This window comes from Bacillus rossius, chromosome 1, assembly GCF_032445375.1.
Source record: "Bacillus rossius redtenbacheri isolate Brsri chromosome 1, Brsri_v3, whole genome shotgun sequence".
Classification (NCBI taxonomy): Eukaryota; Metazoa; Arthropoda; class Insecta; order Phasmatodea; family Bacillidae; genus Bacillus; species Bacillus rossius.
In genome coordinates, this window is record NC_086330.1 from 136,132,359 (window position 1) to 136,156,630 (window position 24,272).

General features: G+C 36.7%; 1 protein-coding gene across 8 annotated transcripts in view; it reads right to left on the minus strand.

Moving 5' to 3' along the window:
• The window catches only part of LOC134546194 (sodium/hydrogen exchanger 10-like), a 405,401-nt gene that overhangs the window by 130,123 nt on the left and 251,006 nt on the right, over positions 1–24,272 (minus strand). For all 8 annotated transcript variants that reach the window (XR_010079099.1, XR_010079097.1, XR_010079096.1 and 5 more), the window contains exons 11-14: positions 21,220–21,449; positions 10,655–10,850; positions 10,268–10,462; positions 193–394 (exon numbers count right to left, since the gene is read on the minus strand). Coding sequence is in view for 5 of the 8 variants with exons in the window: in XM_063388789.1 (XP_063244859.1) it covers positions 193–394; positions 10,268–10,462; positions 10,655–10,850; positions 21,220–21,449 (823 nt within the window). In the remaining 3 variants the exon portion in view is untranslated. The remainder of the gene's footprint in view (positions 1–192; positions 395–10,267; positions 10,463–10,654; positions 10,851–21,219; positions 21,450–24,272) is intronic.

The following is a 24,272-nucleotide window of genomic DNA, read 5'->3' on the forward strand; positions in this document are numbered from 1 at the left end:
GTTTACTCAGTTGAAACAGTCTTTGTGGCAGTGAAATTAACATCGTACTAAATGAATTCACACAATATGAAGACGTGCTAAGTGAGGGATTGGTGTACTTCGAAATCTGCGTACGCCTGTAGGCTGTGCCGAAAGGGATTTTTTTTATATGTGCCATAAAAGATTTCACAATAAGTAATTAGTAGCATTTACCCATTCTTTGTTCCATTTGGGAACAATTTTTTTCAAGTTTTTCTTTGATCTGATCAGCGACATGTTGATGGTACACCATTTGCTTCAACATCTCCAAAACCTCTTCCTCTCCATTAATAAAGCATTTTTGTAGCTCAAAGGTTTGACAGAGTTTTCTATTGATGTAGTTGTTGATAATCATTGAAAAAGATGAAACAGCAGCCTAGGGAGTAAATGAGATATATGAGAATGTAGAAGAGCAAGCCATAACCAATATAAACACTTATTAAACTACATTAAAGCTACAAAAATTCATCCACAAAACTTTCTGCAACTTTACTAGAAATGTATAAAACATTTCTGTGAACACTGAAATATGTTTCTAGGCATGCGTGTGTGGTGTGAGAGAGAAAGAGAGCGAGTAGAGGGATTAGAGGGGGTAAGTGGGTGGGGATGGGGGTGGCACGAACAAGTAGGAGTCCGCTACCAAGGCCCCAGTTATTGTGAACGAGTGAGTGAGTGAGTGAGCGAGCAAGTGAGCAAGTGAGAGAGAGAGAGAGAGAGAGAGAGAGTGTGTGTGTGTGTGTATATATATATATATATATGTATGTGTCTTTGTACAGGATCAGTTCTAATTAGGCAGATAAACTTCAACTGCAGGTTCATCACGAAGTGGAGCTGCCCCTTGAGGTAATGATTCGAAAGACGTATACTGTCTAGAGTAACTTTCTACTCTAAGGCAAAACCACAGCACAAATGAAATGAAAAGAACTGCCGTAATCTCTATGACTCTAACCTGAAATTTAAATAATATAATAGTGTTCAAGAAGTACTTTATGTTTAAACCTTTTATTATGTTCAGGGTCATAAAATATACTTGGAATAAAATGCAGATTAAGTGTAGAATATTGTGTGTAATTATTAATGGTCAGAGTGCTCCAGTGACGAAACACTTCCACAAAACCTAAACAATATACACAATATACACTATCACTCATAAACCCCGGTTCTTAATTTAAATTTAAATAACAGATGGTCTCAGTTATCACAGGCTACTATGCTAATTCTCTCTATTAGCTATCAAAACAAACATTGCAAATCATTATTTCATTATTTCTCATAATCAAAGGGGGATCAGTTACGTGTGCTGCATCTATGGTGTTCTAAATATTTATCACATTCAAGTTTAAATTAATTATAAGTGTAAAACTTTTATTTCAAATGCTCTAGCTAAGTGTGCTCAGTGGTTCAGCAAACGGACAAGCAGGAGGTAAACTCTAATATAAGCACAAAGGTTAACTCAACAAAAATTATTAAATTGACTCTAGTATTTATAAGGGCAAAAAATACACCATCTGTTTTGTGTTTAATATTAGAAGACAGTTTACGATGAATATTATAGAAAAAATCATATCATAGGTTGTTTAGAATCTTGGAGGTTGAACTTAGGAGGCAGTTAACTAGTTTTGAAGTAAAAAGATTCAAAATCACAATATTGTCATGGGACAGATTAATTTGTATAATATGGGGTGCGAAGATTCTGGCGTTTACTTGGGGAGAAAGACCCACTTCAGTTAGACATATACCAGGATATGGTGATGTCGATGACCCTCTTGGATTAGGCCTCCATTCTGCGATGTCGAACTGCGACTGAAGATGAGGAGAATGTACTTCCTTCAGACTTGGCTGTTCTGGATTGATTAATGCTGATACAGCAGGAATTGAAGTTCAACTCGGCAGTGATGTCCTCTATGTCTACTATTCCATGGTACTCCGCCAACAGAACGACATTTTTCCTTCGGAATGTTGGAATGGCGTACATTCTTTGTAGTTTCTTTAATCAAGCGACTGTAGTAATCTGCTAGCAGCGACTGTATATTTGACAGACAGCTCTAGGAGTTTCTCTTGATGGTAACTACCTCTTTGACGTTGTAGTACCTAAGACTATCTATTCCTTTTGTAGGAAGTTTTGTATTTATTCTTCAATGATGTATAACTCTTCTTATACCAATGTAGAATGTCCACTGAATGGCAATTCCTTCAACTTCTTTTTATTTGTTGTAATGGTAGAGAATTATAAATATCTATATTACAGATATTAGTCAATCAATATAATACCAGCTTCCACTGCTTAGAATAAGTATCTTTAACTTAACCAGAAGTCTTTCATGCAGGAGCTAGTTTTAAGAGGCCGTGTCAGTAAAATTTTATTTCCAATATTCTGCTCTAGAAGTTCTCTCTTTTAACAGTGAGATTTAGTGGCTTTTTCAACCGAAGGAACTGTAGCCGCAGCGCGTGATAAAGCTACTATACCCTTATCACAGGATTAGTGGGAAGGTTGACAGCTCGAGTTTACTCGACGAAAAATGTATCTGGTTCCTCGACAATCTGAGAGGATGACAATCTGACCGGCGGCTCACTAGGAAATTGCGGATGCAGGGATTCAGAATCAAGAAACCTCACTTATACAACTATGGTATGAGTCGAATCTAAAAATTTTAATACTTTAAACGTATCGGAATACAATTAATCTTCAAACATGTGGTAATTATTCTTTATATGGATGTAATAGTCCGTGATAAATAATGTTAGTTGACATTAAAAAGTATACGAAATTCATCATGTAACGTTTTAAAAGGATAATAACATAAATGCATATGCTTAGATATTGCATATGCATCACACACAATCTAAATACAATCTCACTTAAGTCAGACTACCTAATTTTTTACAATGCACCATCATACAGTTTAACAGAGGTAGGTGAACCTCTTATCGACGTTGTTTCAAAGAATTTAAATTTACAAATATTATACTATTTATCTTAATACGATATGTAGCCTACCTTTATGAATACGAACTTACAAAAAAATTATTGAATTTATCACATTACACTTTAACATTACACAAGACTAAAACACTAACAAAACTTAATTTTATACATTGCTGTAGCATATTAGAAGACGAAATAACTCACAAGACTAACATTAAGAGGGCTGCATTACAAATTTACTTTACAGAGAAGAAAATATCCTTTCAAGATATTTCATTACCTCATTCATTACATAATACTGCCGTTGATGTGATCGTAGATATAAAGTATTTAAAAAATATATTCCATTATGTTTATGTAAATATTTTGAAAACGTTATTGCTTAAAGATGCTCATTATTTAAATAATAACGAATCTTTTACTTTTATGTACTGAACAAACAAAATACTTATAAGTTAATAAGAATAAGCTTAGTTGAGTAACATCTTCAATTTGTATTGAATTCAATGTACATATCGAAAATCATGTACAATGAATGCAACAGATTGAATTCAATAAATATTTGATCTTGTGAAACAGCCATAATATTGATGTAGATTAGGGACCGGAAAAATTCGCGGTTTCGACGGCCTTCAAGATAGACTGCACATTCCCCTGTACACTCGGGCAAATAACGGCAGTTCATTTGCTGCTGACTTGTTAGTCGTCTCAGCTTGTTTGTCTGTGATTCGATCCTTCTTTGGTTGGTGTTTTATAATTGGTTGAGATTCGTCCAGATGAACAGTAAGCCAATAGCAAAATCATCTAAAAGGTATATGTATTTGACTTCTAGCCTATCGCCGAATGAATCCGCGAATTTTTCCGGTCTCTATTAATTATAGATGCTCACATGCATCGTGAGAGACCGTATAAAGCCTATTACAATTCTATAAGTATACATTAAAATGCTTTTAAAATATACATGTGTAATATAATTAAAACTTGTTTAAGTAAGATCATCACAAAAAAAATGAAAATCCTTCAACAGTAAGTGATGTTTTATAAGATTTTAACAAAACACACTTACAATAAGAGAATACTAATCATACCACATAATTCCACACAAAATATACATTCCAGTAGGCGCTACGTAAAAACAACTTCTATTTTTATGCTGATAACTCTGCATTGTTTTATATATATCATTATTTCTAACTTTTAATATTCTCTACACATTAACTGAAATTACTTATTTACAGAGTCTTAGCTAATGTTGGTCTGTACCACATACAGTTCGTACGATATCTCTACGCAAAACACATACAGTTCATTATTAGTAATATCAATTATATTTCATGAACATAATGAAATTAGTATAGGCCCTAGGTTGTTCACTGTTAATTGAGTACTTCTGAAGTATTTTCATTGTGAGTTAACATACATACCAAATGCCATTCTTCCAGTAAAGTTACAAAGAAGACAACAAGATAATATAAATATGTATGTAGTACCATATTTTAAACCCCTATTAAATGAATAATAACTCAATCTCTATTCTGGACTATTAAGTAATAATTTTTATTAATGTTATTTATAACTTAAATAAAATGACAACTAACAAATTAGTAAAAAAAATATAATTACGTGCGATATAGTGTGACATTTGTACTTGGACGGCAAACGAATATAATAAAATGTCTATGACAATGTTAACTTTACTCATTATTATGGAAAGAAACAAAATGGGCAGATAAGCATATTCTACGCTGACATTTAAAAATGCTCAATTTAAAATGAACATTCCAAGAAAATTTATTTTATATCACCACAAAAAATCAAACTGCGGCGTCATTTTCCCGATGACAAACAAAAAAGTTGTATGGTCGCGAATAATACATTCGTATGGCGTCACATCAGCGGAATATTCCCTTGGCATAAATGTGTGAATTCTGTGGCACTAATGGAGAAGTAAACCTTCGCTCGAACACAAAAACAAATGAACGAACAGCTTTTTTTTTTTTTTTTGATAAGATGTGTAATCGGAGACCCCTGGGGTGGTTGAAGAGTGTCAGGTCGGTCGCCAGACCAGATAGTAAAAGCTCAGGGGCTGAGGATAGAAAAGGCATATCTCCAAATTATTAAGTATAAATGTTGTCATGTAATAGTTAAAGACTTGATTACACCCAGGTTTATAAACCCATCATGATCATGAAGACACTGATCGGAAGGTAATATGCAATATATTTCAATGGCGTTTTCAGTTTTTGCTAAATAATTATAAATATAAGCAAAATTTCAATGTATCTGGACAAATCAAAATATTGATAATATTATTTTCATCACAGAAATAATATATGATATGATAAATAAATTTGAAAAAAGCGGTTATGTTAAATGTATTGTATACTTTCAGTAGGCAAAATTTCCGGCCCCTACCTCTTATAGACTTTGAGAAAAACTGCCTTTTAAAATAACATTGATATAGATAGGAGCGCAAATTTGTGACACGGCCTCTTAATATATACTCATAGTACGACTATGGAACTATTACTGCTGTTTTCGAAAATGGAAACTTTTTGAAATGCTGTCCATGATTCTGAAAGATATTGTGTGAAAAATGAAAACAGCACTGACAAAATAAGATATATAATCAGAGTGAAGGGCCTAACCGCCAATAGCATTCTGTCTTATAAGTTCAACCTCTTATTATAACACAATGTAAACTTAAAAATTTTAATTAACTTTGTTGGGTTCAATCAAAATATGAATAATTAAACAAGCTCAACGCTTAGGGAAATAACTGCAGGCAAAACATATTTTAGTGCAGTAAGGAAATATAAAGAATAATTGGGTTAAATACATGTAAGGCAAGATAAACAAAAATCAAAGAATAAATAAGAATAATATTTAGTTTGTGCTCTCATAGAGGTATTATATTGCAACCATTTGCCTCTTTAATGACAAAACAAGTTCAAACCTATGTACTTATGGTCTAGCGTGTTTTCCAAGGCTGATTGATATATGTCTTTGAAGATGGAACTGAAATTTTTTTTTATTGTAAATTACAGAGAGAGTATTAAAAATGGAACACTGAGCATCTGGATTATGTTTAATTGAATGACTGTCTATAACCACCACAAATTTTGTCATTGCTGCAAAATTATTTCATTGAAATAATTGGTGATAACACCATTATTTTTACATATTTTTGCGAGGAACACTTTCACAGACAAGACAGAATGGGCTGGTGCATTGTCTTGGTGAAGGATCTAGGACTTGGTCTTCCACAAATCGGGTCTTCGTCTTCTCACATACTCACGTAGGGCTGTCAGAACCTCGATGTAGAAATGTTGATTGAAAGTCTGACCCTCGGGTACCCAGTGAACGTAGACAATGCCACGAATGTCGAAAAAGACAATCAACATTGCTTTGAATTTGGATTTGCTCATCCTGGATATTTTTATACCATGACGAGCTTGAGCTCTTCCAATGCATGGATTGCCTTTTTGTTTCAGAATCGTAACTAAAAAAACCACGATTCATCACAAGTAATCATCTTGTCTAACAAATCTGGATTAGTGGCGATGTTGTTTAGGATGGCAGTACAAATGTTCTTTCTTGATTCCTTTTGCTCTGAAGTGAAGTCTCGGCACCAATTTTGCGCAAACCTCCCGCATGTTAAATGATTCATGCAAAATCTGTCGAACACTTTCTTGTTGATTCCTGTCATTTCAGCAAGCCCTCCGATGCTGAGACGACGATCAGCGCGGATTAATTTACCAATTAGTTTAATGTTTTCGTCCTTTTTTGACGTTGAGGGCCGTCCTGGGCGCCGATCGTCTTTGGTTGTTTCACGCCCTTGTTTAAAATGTTTAAACCACTCAAAAACTTGCGTGTGGTATAAACATTCGTTCCAGTAGACTTCTTTCAACATTGCATAAGCTTCTGTGGCAGTTTTCCCTAGTTTAATAAGAAACTTGAGGTTAACCTGTTGCTTTGTCTGACCACTTGGCATTTTTTCGACGCGTCACTAGTGTGTAGACTAATTCAATCAACTCGTACAGTCAACTGAGCAACTTGCTGGCTTGTCTAGCAAGCTCAGGGTGGGGGAAGGATCATCAGACACAGTCATTTTTAAACATATCGCGGCATGCTCACAGTTTGCTGGGAGTAGCATCAGTCCGATTATTTAATAGCCCCAGCTCGTATGTCTTGAACATGTAAATATTAGGGATGGACCTGGAAAATCCTCAAATCAAATATTTGAATGTATTGAGATTCGAGGAAAAAGATTCTAAGAAATATATTTGATGAAATCTAGTAAATTCAAAAATTTTACTTTGACAATTCTGAAGTTTATAAGGTCTATTTTTTTCCTTCACATCTCTCTTACTGTCATTTCTCAAGATATTGTACAAAATATCTGTATTTACAAAATTATTAATAAATGTATTGATACTGGAAACTTACTAAGTAAAACAAACATTTAAAAGGGTTGAATGCTTTAACACCACAGTTTATATTTTTCGTTTCAAACACATTATTTTATTTTTCACCCTTGAGACCTAGATTTGTATCGAATGGTAGATTTGAGGTACACTCTGGGATTCAAATTAAAGATTCAGTTTGATATCACTTATAGATTGTGTTATGCAAAAATGAATTAACCAACAAAATTAAGAAAAAAAATGAGTTATTGACATAGCTGTGCAAGTAAAATTACTCTCTATATTAATGAAGCAAAAATTATTTTACCGACTTTCCATGTCACTGTGCCATTTAGGGGCCAAACATTCAACCACTGTCACACTACTGGCCATTTACTCAGTTCTAAATACCTTTGTGTTGACACATTTTTATATAATAAGTCCACATAGGCTCGCACATGCAAAAATGCTACAAATCTGTGCCTTTTTACATGCTTTATATTAGCTTCACCTGTATGTTTGTTTGTCTGTCCGTCTGTAACTCTTTCGACTAAGAGTGAGTGTCTCATCACTGTAAAAATGTCCCACCAATTTCATTACCTTCGTTAGCCGAGCGGTCTAAGGCACGCGACATCTGTGACGTCAGCTTTCGGATTCAGCAATCGTGGGTTCTACTCCCGGCCACACCGAAAAAAAAAAAATGTTTTTTTTTTTCCCCGGTAAATTCTAAGATTATATCCATACATCTAACTGTAAATGATTCGGAGAGACTTTACCATTTCTTTGTGACGTTGCAACTCCAAATAGTTATCTCAGATGGTAATAGGTAGTGTTGGTAACTCATTTCCCTATGATAATTATACATAAATATAGTTTAAAAAACTAAAAAAACATGCTTTTAAAGGATATCAAACTAAAAAGTTAAAAATAAATATAGTTTAAAAAACTAAAGAAACATGCTTTTAAAGATTATCAAACTAAAAAGTTAAAAATAATTTTAAAATTTAATTTATGACAATAGTATATAAGCAATACTAGTATAAATGAGAAAAAAGCATGGGGCGCTTAAAAAGCATGTTTCTTTAGTTTTTTAAACTATATTCATTTTTCCAACATTTACAAACCACTCCAGAATTATTAAAGCAGCAATATTAACAAATAAAAAATGCAACAATGATTTGGACATATATATAGTAGGGGAGCCCAATAGGGAATTTTGGGATTTACTCACGCGCAGCATATTAACATAAGGGAGGATACCTTGCATTTTGTTGAGTAACTCCACCATTATATAAGCCCTTTATATAGGAACGTGCATCTAGGGCAACCCAGAATAGAAAAAAAAAATTGATCAGAAATACTCAATTGCGTCAAATTAAGGTAAGGTGGGTTAATTACTAGCTGAAAAGTATGCATTTCAATAATATGATGATTTGAGTGTAACGTAAGGAAGTAGGAGGGTCACAAACATGCAAAAAAAGTCGTCTTGACATTCTCCAGCATGGTTGATTTTTTTTATTTTGAATGAAATAATGCAAAAATAACGGGGAAAATATAATTTGCTGATTTCCATAAGCCGAAGTAACAAAAAAGGCTAAAAAATTTAGTGCGTGTATCTGGGGTAAAGCATGTATTTCCCACTCCACGCCTCTCTTTCACTTTCACTATTTCCCTATCTCTGACTCTCTCGCACCTGGTTCATTGGTAATCACCTACCAGAAGCCTGTGAAGATGTTGTCATAACACCAGTTAGTCTAGGAGATACTTCTGATTTAGGTATATTTCTTTTCAATACTTGAATAACACGCTTTTCACGGAATAAATTAAATATTATTAAGTGTTATAACGATTTCTTGTTACAAATATGGAAACCACAATTATTTTCGACGACCCAATTGAATCAGTAGATTTTCAGTAAGACGATAATCCCTCAGATGACGATGAAGATTGAAAAAAATATATATTTTCAAAAATTATATTTTATTAAATTTTTTTTATTAAATTATATTTATAAATATCTACTTAATCTTTTGTGCTTTTATTTGTCACATTTCATGATTATTGAAAAGAAAAAAAAATCTATAAAAAAAAAATTTCAAAGCGTTCAAATTAAGAATTCCCCTCCACATAATCCTCAGATTTTAGGCTACCACGACTGGGACATCAAGCTGAACCGTCTGTATAAAAATCTGACACGCTGGAATATTTAAATTTGGAGGTTTTTTTTTTTTTTTGCATTTTCAAAAATTTACTACCAGCTTGCATCACTTCTGAATCGTCAGTCTTTTGAATGGGAGCATTTTTAGGGTTCACTTAAAATCCCCTCTGAATATCTGACATGCTCAAATACTTTTTTTTTTCAATTTTCTACCTTTCTGGATGACCATCCCCACCACACAAGCCAGCAGATTAGTATATTTTTGATATCAGAGATATCAAACTATCAATACCTGTCACGCTCAAGTATTTCTATGTGATGGTTCATTTTTACATTTTTGAAAACCTGTAGACGCTTCTCCCATCGCTCAAAGAGAAAACATTATGTAACCTTTTATTCTTCCTATCATCTAATCTTCAAAAGCCAAGAAGTCCCCATGACGCTTGAGCAAATCCCCTTTTAGCCTCATGGGCTCCCCTACTAATAGCCTTAGTTGGGCAGCAACCACCATGGACTGTCCTTCCAAGTATTATGGGTAGACAACTTGATAAAAGAAAAATGTTAATAAATATTTTGAACTTTTCATGTCTTAACAAATGAAAGGGTGAGCATATATGCTTTTGTTTGCTTCAGGCTCAGAGAAAACGCTGCTTGGGCATATAACAATGCAGCTAAGTCAACATTTCAGTTCACTCAGGCTCAATTATACTGAGTGAGAATAGAAATCACTTGCAGAACTAAACTATTTTGCAGACTTACCCTTAAAGGACTCTGGAAGTGAAGGAACCGCAGTACCAAAAAGACAAACGCAACTAAAGTAATTGTTGGGTCAGTTGGACTCACAAAGTTACTGACATAGTCGATGCTCAAATCCGCGAGAGAGATCAACTTTATCAATGCAGTCACTTTATTCCAGTGACAATGAAGAAACTGAATGAAGCCAAATGCCAGCATCTGAAAAGATTAAAGTAAAATCAACTAATGATATTAAATGCCACTTTATGCAACAATTATATATACAGTACCATAAATTACATTGGAAAAAAAAAGCCATTTTATTTTATTGTAACTTAGTAAGCTCAGTTGATTTTTTGACAACATAACAAAAAAAAGTACTACACAAATAGTAATTATTTTCTTTATTACCTTAATAAAAATTTGTGTGAAATAGATCACAACAAAGGCGGTGTTGATAAAAGCATATGTTTTAGCCTCTTCAAAACCCCGTGGTGGTTTTCGAGTTATCTGCAGGATAATTGGCACAGCATTGATGAATACCACAAAGTAAATACACAAGTTAAATATTTGATGGGTTGCTATATTGAAAAAAATCTCTTGCCATCTGAAACCATACATAAATTAGATAGTAGTTTAAAACAGGTAAAAAAAGAATTGTGATTAAGTCAAACCAAAAATTGGATCACAGATACGATAATAAACTGCATTTCTGCATGCAAACTTGTAAAGTCCAGTTCACAATTAATGGAATCATGTAGAGACGGAGTATTTTTTCTAAACAGTCATTCTCGCACAGCCTTTTCAACAGGCATTTGTCTGAGCCCTGCCAAATACAGAACTCATGCCCAAATCACAGAGTACCAAACAATATTCTTTGCTGCTTTTACCCACATTTCTTCACATTAAGGCAGTGTCTCAATTTATACAGCAGTCTCTTGAGAGCATACTATTTCACATCATTTTGCAAGAGAACTATTTTTTTTTCCTGTGCTCTCAATACCTCTATTTTCATTTAAGACAATGCACTTGGTAAAAAAACAAAATGCAAGAATGATACAAATGAAATTTTTAAAAATTTTTCATATTTTTTAAGAGGATAGCATAATTGATTACATTGCTAGAGCATTCCATGTGTAGCAGTGTTGTGTACCTATTGCGACAGTGCTACAGCCGTATGGCTGGGGTGACATTCACTCCCACGAAATGAAGTTTTCTAATCTCGGGAAAAATTGACCCAAATGGAAATTAAATTCAGTTCTAATATCAACATTTTCATGAAAGACTTTAGCAGCACTGCAGTATGGTACACAGTACCGCACTAGGAACGCTTCAGGGGTGAGAACAATTGTACCAGACTCTCAACAAATACACCTATTTAAAGCATATAATTAGTCATAAATATTGAAGTTTGCAGTTAATTATGGTTTGGTTTACTGAATATCTACTATAATAATCACTGTTACAGAATGCAATATTGTGGAGCGCTCAAGAAGGTACATATAATTAAAGACTTAACTGAATGTTTTTGGTGCGACACAAGGTTCGTGGAGGTAAACTTTTCTCATGTTACTAGAAAACGTTGATATTATCACTATACTAAATTTTCGTTTGTGTCAAATTTTCCAGAGATTAGAAAAACATCGATTTCATGGGACTGAATGTCACCTCAACCCATGCGGCTATAGCACTGTCGTAGTACGTACACAACACTGCTACGCTCGGTATTTTCTAGCAATGCAATCAATTACGCTAGCCTGTTGTAAAATATTCCATTTTATAGCTTAAGAAATATGCAACAACTTAATCATACACTTTATTGTTAGATGAATGGGGTTTTCATGTTCATGATAGAGACTTATTTCATTACTTAATAATATATATCTTAACTTTAATATTAAAATTCGGAATGTTTTTTAATATGAATGTGTATAATGGCGTGTATAGATTATTTTGGTAAGTTTATGGAGAGTCTATGTTAAAAACTATGCGAAGCAATTTAATGTACTGCTGTATGTTGATATCATCTAGGAATTAACTGTACATTTTCGGTAATATGCACAAGATCTACAGCGATAAACTTTCGGTATGTTGTTAAGCATAGTAGATTCTACCACTGTGAAAAATTCAGCTTTGAACAAAATTTTTAGAGGTAGAAACCCTTGTTTCTTGGACTAACAAGCACGCAGGCATTGCAGAAAAAAAGGTTTTACTACATACACTCTGTTCAAAGATGAGATGAGATGAGACAGGTTTGCATGTCTTCGGACTTGGGTAGCTGGATATTTTAAGAAATTAACAAAATAAAAATTTATACGTTATTACTTATTCTGGTGTCAATAATGAGGTGTCAATTTCTGAATGTTTGCTGAAGGATGGATCAAATAAAGTCTCACCTTTTCATGTAAAGAGTGTATTATCTTTTACCTACGTGTAAATTAAATCAAAAATAAAACTCATAAATGCTGGATACAATATTAGGTGATAAGTGGTGAACAGTTGTTAAGCCAATTAGACAGTTATAAATACTTTAAAAAAATATAGTTTTAAAGTGATTACAATTGGAGCATGAAATTTTCCTCTCAAATTACTACTACTGTTTAATTTCCATTACTTGTCCAGAATTTCAAGTAAATTTCCTGACCCATTTCAAATTCCCCGACTTTTTCCTAACTTTCCAGAATGTGTACACCGTGATAATATCACAGCACAAATTAGAATAGTATAATATGGAAATTCTTAGCAGCAGTAACTAATAATTTGGTATACAAAAAATAGACATCTACAACTACGATACTTTTTTTAAATTCAGAACCGTCATAGTATCTAATAATTTGGTATACAAAAAATAGACATCTTCATAACTCCAAAACTATGATACTTTTTTTAAAATTCAGAACTGTCATTAATTGGCCTATGAACTGCTCACGTCCTGATGTGAGGTTTGTAACATTATGTAAACTTGCTTTTGTCTTACCTTTTTCATTTTGTCTCCTACAGAAAAAAATTTAAATTTCTGCGATTCACCAATATAAAATTATGATAATGTACAGACAACTGTATTTAGCTGCAGCTACACTATATTTGTTTGGCAGATTAAGATTATACTAAGTGTATGTACATGCTAAAATTGTTAGGTTCATTTAAGCTATAACAGTTCGTTATATACAAAAATAAACAGATGTTGTGCCAATTTTTAAGTGTTTGTTTTATTTTTTCAAACTAGAATGCACAGACGAATCCAAACACTTCCAAAAGATACTGCTCACTCATTCCACATACATTCGCCCGTCGAAAAATGCTCACAGTTTGCGCGATGTGAATTAACTAAAAATAACGTCCTTCAGTAATCTTTTACTGCAAGTACACCAATCCCTCACTTAGCACGACTAATTCGTTCCTAAAAATGTTTGTGTTAATCGAAATCGCGTATTCTGAAGCATTAGTCCCCATAAATATAAGGCTAAATTATTTAATATGTTCCAAGATGTGTAGGGAAGTAATCTTTACATAATATAAATGCGTAGAATAATACTTGAAAATGCATATGTCATATCATTTATCTTTTTAAGCCTACCACCGAATACGTTAGATAAAGAAAACATGGCACAGTGTAACGGGAGATAAGTGGTAACATATTTACCGTCAGTCAGCAGGTTGGCTTGCCCGCCCAGGTGTGACCTTCAACACGCGCGTGCGTCTGTCTGCCTGCTGTTGCAAGCAGCTGGATCCTTTGTTATTACGTTTAAAACTTAACAAAATTAAAACACTTTTATGAAATTAAGAACCGGTTTTATATAACTTTAAAACACACAGCCATGTGTAAATATTTAATTTGTTATGCACACCTCTTATAAAAGCGGCTATGTAAACAAATCAGTTAACAGATAAACAGATTTAGATTTTCCCTAGAGCATAAACATAACATTAAAATATGTACAATATGTACATATACAAAACATAAAAGTTAGTTAAATATTTTCTGGGGTGAAATTAACACTATCATATTGCTTTTTTTTTAAAAAACGTGTCCAATTTCATCTGCTTTGGTTTCTGTTCTGTCAAAAAAGTTTTGTAAACTTCACATTCTTGTTTGATTCCTTTAATCACAGTGTTTTTGCGTTCATCATCGGGATCATTTTCTTCTAGGATAGAGAATGCTTCGTTTATTAAACAAAAAAATTTGGCGACATCTTTCTTATTTAGTTCTCTCTAAGGTTCGGCATTTTCTTCTTTATCTGGAACTAAACACTGTTCCTCGTCAAGTTCAATTATTTCGTCAGCTGTGAGTTCCTGAGAATGCGAGTCCAGCAGTTGGTTCACATCGTGCGACTCGAGTTCGTCGAATCCTAGATGATGGCCCATGTCCACGATATCAACTGTCACATCTTTCAAATGGTCTTCGTTAGATTCGAACCCCCGGAATTCCTCTGTGAAAGAAGGGCACAACTTTTTCCAGACGCCTTGAAGGCAGGACATCGATATTTCCTTCCAGCTCTCATCAATGTTGTCGATGGCATTTTTAATGTTGTATGACTTCCAGAATTCTTTAGTGGTTTGTTTATTGTCCCCATCCATGGCCGCAATGAGATGGCGGAATGTACGTCGAAGATAATAAGCTTTAAATGTTGCAATAACGCCCTGATCCATTGGTTGCAACAGCGATGTTGTGTTCTTTGGTAAAAACACCACTTTTACATTTTCAAACAAATGAGTTATTTCTGTTGGATGACCAGGTGCGTTATCCAAAATTAACAACATTTTGTTATCCACATTGTGTCTCTTGTTGTATGCAGTTACTTCTGGTACGAAAAAGTTGCGAAACCAGTCACTGAAAAGGGCGGCAGTCATCCAACCTTTGTGATTAGCTTTCCATATCACTGGTAAATGACTCTTGGCGTATCCTTTCAGTGCCCTTGGATTTTCCGAATGATACACTAAAAGTGGTTTTAATTTATGGTCACCAGCTGCATTGCTTCCCAGTAAAAGTGTAAAGCGATCTTTTGATATTTTGAATCCTGGTGCGGCTTTTTCATCCTTAGCGATGTATGTTCGGTCTGGCATTTTTTTCCAATAAATTCTAGATTCATCAACATTATACACTTGCTGTGCACTGTATCCTCCTTCAGTTATAATATCTTCAAGAACATCTGGAAAGTTTTCAGCTGCTTCTGAATCTGCACTCGCGGCCTCGCCTTTCTTCTTTATGCAGTGCAAATTGTATCTTTTAACAAACTTTTCAAACCACCCTTTGCTGGCAGAAAAACTGACGTTACTGTCCGGATATTTACTTTTTAACTTTTCAAAAATTAAAAGTGCTTTCTCCCGTATCACAGCTTGATTCACACCAATCCTATCAGGCCCATGATTTTTTTCACTGCACCACTCATTCAACAATCTCTCCATGTGAATCACGTGTTCATTTCGGTTCCTATATCTAATATCAAAAACATTTCCGCTAGTACCAACAGCATCAGACTTACACAGACGTTTTATAGAGTCCTTATTTCGCACAATTGTCCGCACAGTTGACTCTGTTAAACCTAAAGCACGACCAATATACGTATGTCCTTCATTACATTCAGCACGCCGTATAACTTCAAGTTTTGTCTCAAGACAAATAGTTTTACGTTTCTTAACACTTGTTGAACACGATGCATCACCCTCTCGCTTGGAAGCCATTATTCCAACTGCAGCTGCGCAATTAATCACGGCCTGGTCTGCGGCCGGGCATCAACGGTACGGCCTGGTCTGCAGCCGGGCATCAACGGTACGGCCTGGTCTGCGGCCGGGCATCAACAGTACGGCCCGGTGTTTGTTTATCTGCGTGCGCATCTCTTTCCCCTCGCATTACAAACCACTCTTCCCCCCTCGAATCCCATACCTGACGTCGCGTCGTTTCCGAGATTTTTTTTAGCCTGTAGCGATTTCGTGCTAACCGAAATTTACAGACGTGCTATTCGAGACTAGGGCAGTAAAATTTACATCGTGCTAACTGAATTCGCATTAATTGAAGACGTGCTATGCGAGGGATTGGTGTACACAAAATTAGTGCGGCCTTAAACATGACCGCACCCAGCAAAAACATATTTCGCCACGAGCCAAAACGCCGACGAAAGTGATCAAAAATTCTAAATACTGCCCGAACGAAATAAAAAGAAAATTAGTTTAATTTAATACTTGGCATGGCTCTGACCACCAACGTTAAATGATCTATTAACAAATTACTTCATAATTTGGCGAGAAGCCACCGAACGCGACCTACTGGTGCAGCAATCGGCAGACGACTGGTGAAGTCTTGTCACGGTCTCCTCCACGCAGGGAGGAGAAATCACATGACTCCACCGACCAATCACACACACGCTTCATTCACACTTACAGACACAAGCCAATCACAGAACAAATTACAATACATGAAAAAACCCTGTACACACAGAACTCGGGGCTTCCCTTGATCTGTCTCTTTTCAATTTCACATCAAAATCGGGGACTCCCATTCTCGTTCTCTCTCCCACACCGTGAGACAGCAGTTATCACTCAGTTCCCACGCAGTGGGGGAATTACCGTCTTTGTCTCGGTTGGCGGGGAAGCAGTTTCTTTCTCACTCACACTTACAGGCCTCTTATGCCTCTCTTTCTAACCATCACACCAGACACAATCCCTTGTTCTAGAATTATGCAACACGTTAATTAAAATTAAGAACAGCAATTATAATACAAATTACATGACAAAATTCAACTTATTTAGAAAAACCTGAAAAAGTAGGCCCAAACAGGCAAAAATCTAGTACAACTGCTCATTTGTGAATAATTACATAAAAAATAGTAATGATTAAAAATGTCTAATAAAATACAAAATACCTTCTTAAAACACATAGCACGTGCAAATAGCATATATTAATATTCATAACGTCTGATTCTACTGTTTCATAACATATACATCACTCAAAAAACATTGACTTATTAATACTTACATATACAGAAAAGAAGTTTAAAAGAAAATTATTTAGCTAGGAGGGCAGGGTCTTGCAACGTTACAAAGCTACAGATTTATAAAGCAGAAGAGAGATAGATGGATAGAAAGAGAGAAATAGATAGATAGATAAATAAATCGTTAGATAGAGAGAGAGGGGGAGAGAGAGAGTATATCCCTCAATGTTCGTGAAAGTCAATAAATACAGATGAACCATGCGGGTTCACCACCTTTTTTGAGAATTTGGAGATTTCTGAGACTTCAACAGATGGCAGCACCATGTTTACACACTTCCTTTCCATTAATTTAATTACTCCTCCCAAATGCCACATACGAGAGCTAACATGTTAACACATCAAAAAAGTTTAAAGTTCAGTTTTGTATTGTAGCGATTTGAACTGTGCGCGCCGCATCGGCTTCCGGCACTTCGCTCCCCTGCTCCTTCTCCCTCCTTTCTCCCCCTCCCTAGTGTTTCTATGTCTACTCATTCACCCCTCCTCTCGTTGATTGGCGCATGCGCGCGCTGCGGCGCGATGTTATAAAAGCTGTGTTTGTTGGTCAGGAGGCCTCTTTCTTCCTTGATTTTTTGTCAGGCTCGGTTGTCAGCGGTTGTAGTCTACGAACATGTAGTCGTTTAGGTCAACTTAGACCTACGTGTGTGTGCGACCTCAGGGGAAACATGTAAGTTGGAATTGAGTTATGTGTGAGGCGGTGGCCCTTGCTTTAATGTAGTCATATATTTGTAATTTGTTTGTCTAAATTCCCTTTCGGCCGCCACCTGGAAAATTATAAGTTTGGATTAATGTTTTTACGTGACTTAACGTAATTTAACTTGGAAACTTTGTTTTTTTTTGGTGATTTTCTTTCCCTGAGTCGTCGTTGCATCTGTTTTGATCTTTTATTTAATTATGTAAATCTTTAAATGTAACTGCGCCTTGCAGTAGCTTTGTCATTGTAACGCTTTAAACTGCACTTTGCAGTAGTTTGAAAAATGTAAAATGTTTGAATCGTAATACTAGACACTGCTCTTACTTCACGTCATTTGCGTTGTTTAATGGGATCGTTACACGGTGTAGCCGGCTTACCATTGAAGCCCGTTTTGTCCTATATCATTGTTCTTTGATTATTGTATTTAAACTTTGCCTAAAATTGTATCGACTTAACAACATCAGTAATTTATTGTTTTGATTTAATTGTTTGAATAAAAATGTCTGTGTACTTGCAACCTTTAACCTTGATTACCCAACTGCTACAATCACGTAATCTGCAGTCCTAGCCAGGCTCTGGTCTCCCTTCAATCCCTAATAGGCCCCGACCTATTTCAACTGCGCTACTCTGCTGCAGGACTGTGTGTACTTCCGTGTTTCTGTTCTATTTGTCATGCACTATGGGGACTCCGGCAACCGGGTGGACATACCATTTGCGGAGAGACGACCTCATCCAGGTTTTGACGGAGGAAGCCGTTCCGTTCGAGGAGGACGCAAATGTGGCGACCCTTCGTGGATTGCTCGTCAGACACGTGCGCGGCGCCTGGGAGTCGTCAGACGAGGTACCGTCTCGGCAAGTCCCCACCCCGCCATTCCAGTTCAGAATAATTCCAGGTTTAATGAAAAGATTTTTTTTTTCTAATTTGAAACTTCTCCCACGTCTTGATAGTAGTGAACCACGTGCGGTTCTTGATTTTCTGAGTGCCGCGGCACGTTTAGCTGGTTTAAAGTTAGTCAGTGAGGCGGAGTTTTTGAAAGCTCTCCTGAGCCTGTTTGGGCCAGCATTTTTGCCACTGCTTACTGACGTCATGAATCAGAATCAGACCTTCGCACAGTTCAAGACGGCTGTGCTACAGTTTGCCTGTCCGCCTCGTGTGTTAGAAACGTGTAAACGTGAACTTGTATTCAGGTTTCAGAGGCCTGAGGAGCCTTTGTTGCAATTCATTAATTCTGTTGCGGCCTATGCTGAGGTACTGGAGTTGAATCTCCCTGAAAAGGAATTAACGCAATCTATTGTTAGCAACGTGTCTCCACTAGTGTTACAGCATAGCGCCATGCTTAGCCCTCCCTCTAGTCTGAGTGCTCTCCGTAAGTGGAGCGCAGAGGTGGAAAATAGATTGCTAGTGTCAAACAATATCACGAGAATTTTCACTCCAAGGCCTCTCCAGGTAGGTCTGTTCATGTTTCCAATTCTAATTCTAATTCTAATTCTAAATTCAATTCTCCTAATGTTCAGTTTACGTCTCAAGTCAACACCGTACCCGCTCGCGCGGTGCGCGCATCGCGGCCCGTTGAGTGTGCGGCTAGTGTAAGTGATCCCTCTGTCGGGGCGAGTTTTGCCGCCGGCAGACGTTATGAGTCGGCTAATGCGCCCGGCCCATCCTCCAACCGTCCCAGGTGTGCCAACTGCTGTACTTACGGCCACGCGGTGTCTGAGTGCACGCAGCCCGCTGTGAGCCGTGAGCAGCGAACATGCTTTCCTTGTAAGCGCACCGGGCATTACAGAAATCAATGTCCGGGAAACGGGCCTTGACCGGGCGTGCGAGTGGTCGCCATGGTCGTCGCTTGAGGAAAGCCGCTCTTTACAAAGCAGTATATTCTTTGCAGAAAAGTGAGTTTTCAATCTTATTCTAGTTATGAATGGGAAGATTGTAACAAATAGAGTAGCAAACAATAAAAAATTCTTAATTTTTGGGTATGGTTACAGAACCATAATGCCTATCCATGAAAAAAAAAATAAAATATTGCTCTTTATAAATTATAAAACAAATTTTTTTTTTTGGTAAAGGTTAGCATCAAAAGCCAGTAACTAAATTACTACACAACTTGTTTTTTTTTTAAATTTATTTATTTATTTAAAGTGTGTACTGATATGACATGGTCGGGGGTATTGTTAATGAGACGTACGAGTTTACTGGGCGCCACCGTGTCAAGGGGCACGGACCCGGCGGAGACACTCGCCTCAGGGTGTGACGTTGCCCATGTGAGGAAGTGACTCGACCACCTTGCTGCAGTTCCCGGCGACACCTGGACCTGGCCCGATCTCAGCGCCGGGCACGCTCTGTTGATTACGGCGTCCCACACGCCAGACGTCGAGGAGGCAAACACGTGATCAGGCACTCAGACAACACGCACGTGGTAGAATTGAGCTGACTCTCACAGGCGCGCACGCACAGATTGTCCACACGTTTATTTACGAACCCAACTCTACAAGGTAACTCAAATAAACACTCTGCGGTACGTCCGGTTTACGTAGAGTTCAGCTCCCTCTCACGGCGATGGCGAAGAAGAACTGCCGGGAAAAACATGGCTGCCGGGTAGCCTCAACAAAAGCCTCTCGGGCCATCTTTTCGAGGTCCGTGGCGCTCTATCCCCACACTACACACGTGGCGGGAGGTTTGAATGCTGTGTCTGGAGGGGAAGGTGGGAGGGTACTGGCGTATCGGGCTCGGAGGTGTTGCCCCGGACGATGTCAGATATAATGTGTGTGTTTATGTCGGTAGTAGGTTTTTGTGATGAACCAGAGGCGATGGACATGTCTAAATGGTGGGAACAGTCACAGGACTAGATGTGCTACCACCTAACGTTAAAAATCACTGAAAATTGTTCATTAGACAAGCTTCATTCAATTTAACATATGGAACTTTTAATAAATTGTGTATATTACATAAAATAATTTCTAGCTTTCCAACATGGCTAAAACTCCTTTTTTTTCAGACTACTGTATTTGAAAACTTTGTACTACCAAACACTTAAAAAATAGTAACGCACTGAGCTTTGCTAAACTTTACATGTATAAAATGAACGGGCACTTGACGTTAAGTTTGCACTTTCATATAAAAGGTGGCACACCAGTTCAAAACACCGCACATAAGCGCATTGTTAATACTGCTTTAATGTACCAAGAAACTTTGGTCTTATAGTGATCTATTGAGTTTATGCATTATTTTCACACAAACAAACCTCTAGGTAATTGATACAAAGCCACACAATATAAGCAATTTAAATTTCACAAACCTATAGCCGACGTATTCATCACTATAATTGGGACATTTAGTGAATTTTCTCAGTTGCACAAATATATATTTTAGTTTCTTGTAGAAACCCTTCAACTCCCAGCTGGCTGCTAGTGTGTTTACATCCACACTCAATTCTCCTTTGTTCATCGCATCGTTGGCAGCAGCAACAAGAATGCTGGCTCCTTTGCTGGACAGCATTCCATTCTCAAACTGGCGCCTGTAGGAGGCCTGGAATAACATGAATTAAGTTAAATGTAAGTGACTATAAATTGTAACTATTCTCCTCATAGAAAACTGACCAGAAAGCACTTGACAACACCTCAGTTTAGTTTTCATTACAAACATTAATCTATTGACTTTTTAATTCAATGTAACCTTAAGGTAATAGTACTGTAAACTAAATTAATGGCGCTGTTCAGGTTTATTTTTTAAATTTTGCTCTCATTGCCCAGTTCACCATTGATCTATTTGGAAAAATGAAGTCTTCTATTGCTGGTTTTTTTAAGTCTAATCATTGTTCTTGCAGTTAAGGTGACACTAATGTGATAAAATAATTTTTAAGACTAAAAAACGGATATATAATATGAGCCGAAGGTGCTCTCAGTCAGTGATATTATTCAATTTATAACTTTTTATTTTTGTATAGTAATAAAAAAAGTTAATTGCATTTGTATTCTCAAGTATATTATGTTCAATAATTTGACTTTATTATATTTATTGTGTGCAGTTAATACCGAGAAGCTATTCAGTAAATGGTTTATTTTAACTATTGGAGGTACTGGGACAACACAAAACATAAATATACGGGTAAGATATGAACCTATTGTTACTGCGAACACTATTTTGTAGTAATACATTTGTTTTTATGTAAATGTACAAATCTACAAATATCTTTAATTTTACATGAATATGTGTGTTTAACTTACAAAAAATTACAGTGTAGTAAATTGCTAGTGTAAAGTGCATGTTTTTGAAGTTATATGCTTTTAGGCACATTCACAGTGACATTTTATAATGCGATTGATTTTATAATCCGCGGGAGTTTAACGCATTAAAGTATTATGTGCATGTGTGTTTCTGGTATTCCCACAAGCCGAAGTCATTCATACAATAGCAGACAGCATGGGGTGGCATTATCCTGTATATATTTGTGACCACCAGGCCACATTTATATAATTTTATTTTGGCTTTATTGATTTTACGGAATTATTTCCATTTTAAATGACCTTTTTAATCTGTAAAAGTCAGTCACTATATGTTTGTAAAATTATTTATTTATTGTAATTACTTCTTTTATTGGTTATTCTTTGTTTGGTTTCTTTCAAGTTTCGTAAATATTATATATATATAGATTTTGTTTCTATGGACGGCTACTGGGAGCGGTAACTTCGCTTTGCGGCTGACGTCACCAGCGCCTGAGTGCCGGCCGAGGTGTGAACTGTGTGCCACCGGGAGTGTGGGACTGCGAGTCGCCGCGCATGGATGTGTTGAGGAGTTCCGCCATGAGACAAGAGAAACCGCTTTGACTCTGCACCGAGAGTCCATGCCGGCATCAGCAGGCATGGGGCCGTGCCTTAGACGGGTGCATAATGAGCTGCCACGCTACCGAAAACTACGATAAGGTAAAGAGGCGACTCGTAGTATTTGTTTTTCCGATTTGGGACAAGAAACGAATTTTCGTAAGAAGCATACATTTGAAAAGGGCTCTCATCTATGAAGCACAATAATAGTTGGCTTGTGATGATTAGACTTACTTGTTTGATATGCTGAAAATATAACGAGTCTACGCTCCCTAGTATGACATTGAGTAACTTTGAGTGCAGCCGCAATTTTGTATGACTTTACGTCAAGATTATTTGCAATTTAAAGTTTGATTTTGGATTTCCTTTTTGCCCACAGAACTAAACAATTTGAGTGACGCCCCCCGGCGTATAGTGTGGCAATACCCGGCGCTTTTGACTGTACTGCCAATATTTCGTGAAGGTCACGGCAAACAGCTCATCGTGTATAACCAGGAAGACGAGAAACCGTATATTCGCGTGTGCAAACATTTAAATCCGGCCCCCAGTAGGACACTTTTGTAATATATGTGTGTGTGTGTATATATATATATGTGTGTGTGTATATGTATATATATGTATATGTGTGTGTGTGTGTGTGTGTGTGTGTGTGTGTGTGTGTGTGTATACAGGATGTATCAAAATTCATGTTACAACGCTTGAGGGTAGAAAGCTCTTATTATTTGCAACCATTTTTGCCAATAAACATGTTGCCTGAAACTCGTAGTTAAGCCCCTGTAGCCCCAGAAAGAGTCAGCGTAGGCAACCCGTTGTAGATTGTTATGTTGTGGATGTTCGAGTAGAGAAATAACCTTTTTAATCGTGGCACAGATTTTAATTTCACTCTGAAATCAATCACAGCTTCGGCTTTGTTTCACAACATTGAAATTGTTGCATACGTTTTAACAACGTGACAGCCTAAAGGAACGGCTCAAAATAGCGACACAGAGGTGGCAACGGCGAATCATGTTTTCACGGATACGCTGGAGCATGTGTGGAGTCGACCTTATGATTTCGAACGCTTCAATGATTCGCTGTGTAAGCTCTTCTACCATTTCTACTGGTGTAGCGTAGATAAGCCCTTTTACTTAACTCCACAGAAAGAAATATAACGGGGTTAGGTCCGATGACCTTGGCGGCCATGTGACAGGGCCCGCTCGTCCAATCCATTGGTTTGGAAATGTTTGGTTTAAATACTCTCGCACTTGCAGGGAAAAATGAGGTGGTGCCCCGTCATGTTGGTACCACATCACACGTCGGACATGCAATGGAACCTCTTCAAGAAGACCTGGTAGTTCGTTCTGAAGGAAGTGGAGGTATCCGGCGCCGGTAAGTCGTGGCGGAAGAAAAAAAGGCAGATGAGTACGCCGTCAACAATACCGGCCCACACATTAACTGAAAAACGTTCCTGGCGAGCTGTAACTGAACTTGGCTTCATCGCTGAATAAAACCGCTAACTCGGGGTTCCTCAATACTCTTCAAATGTACCAAC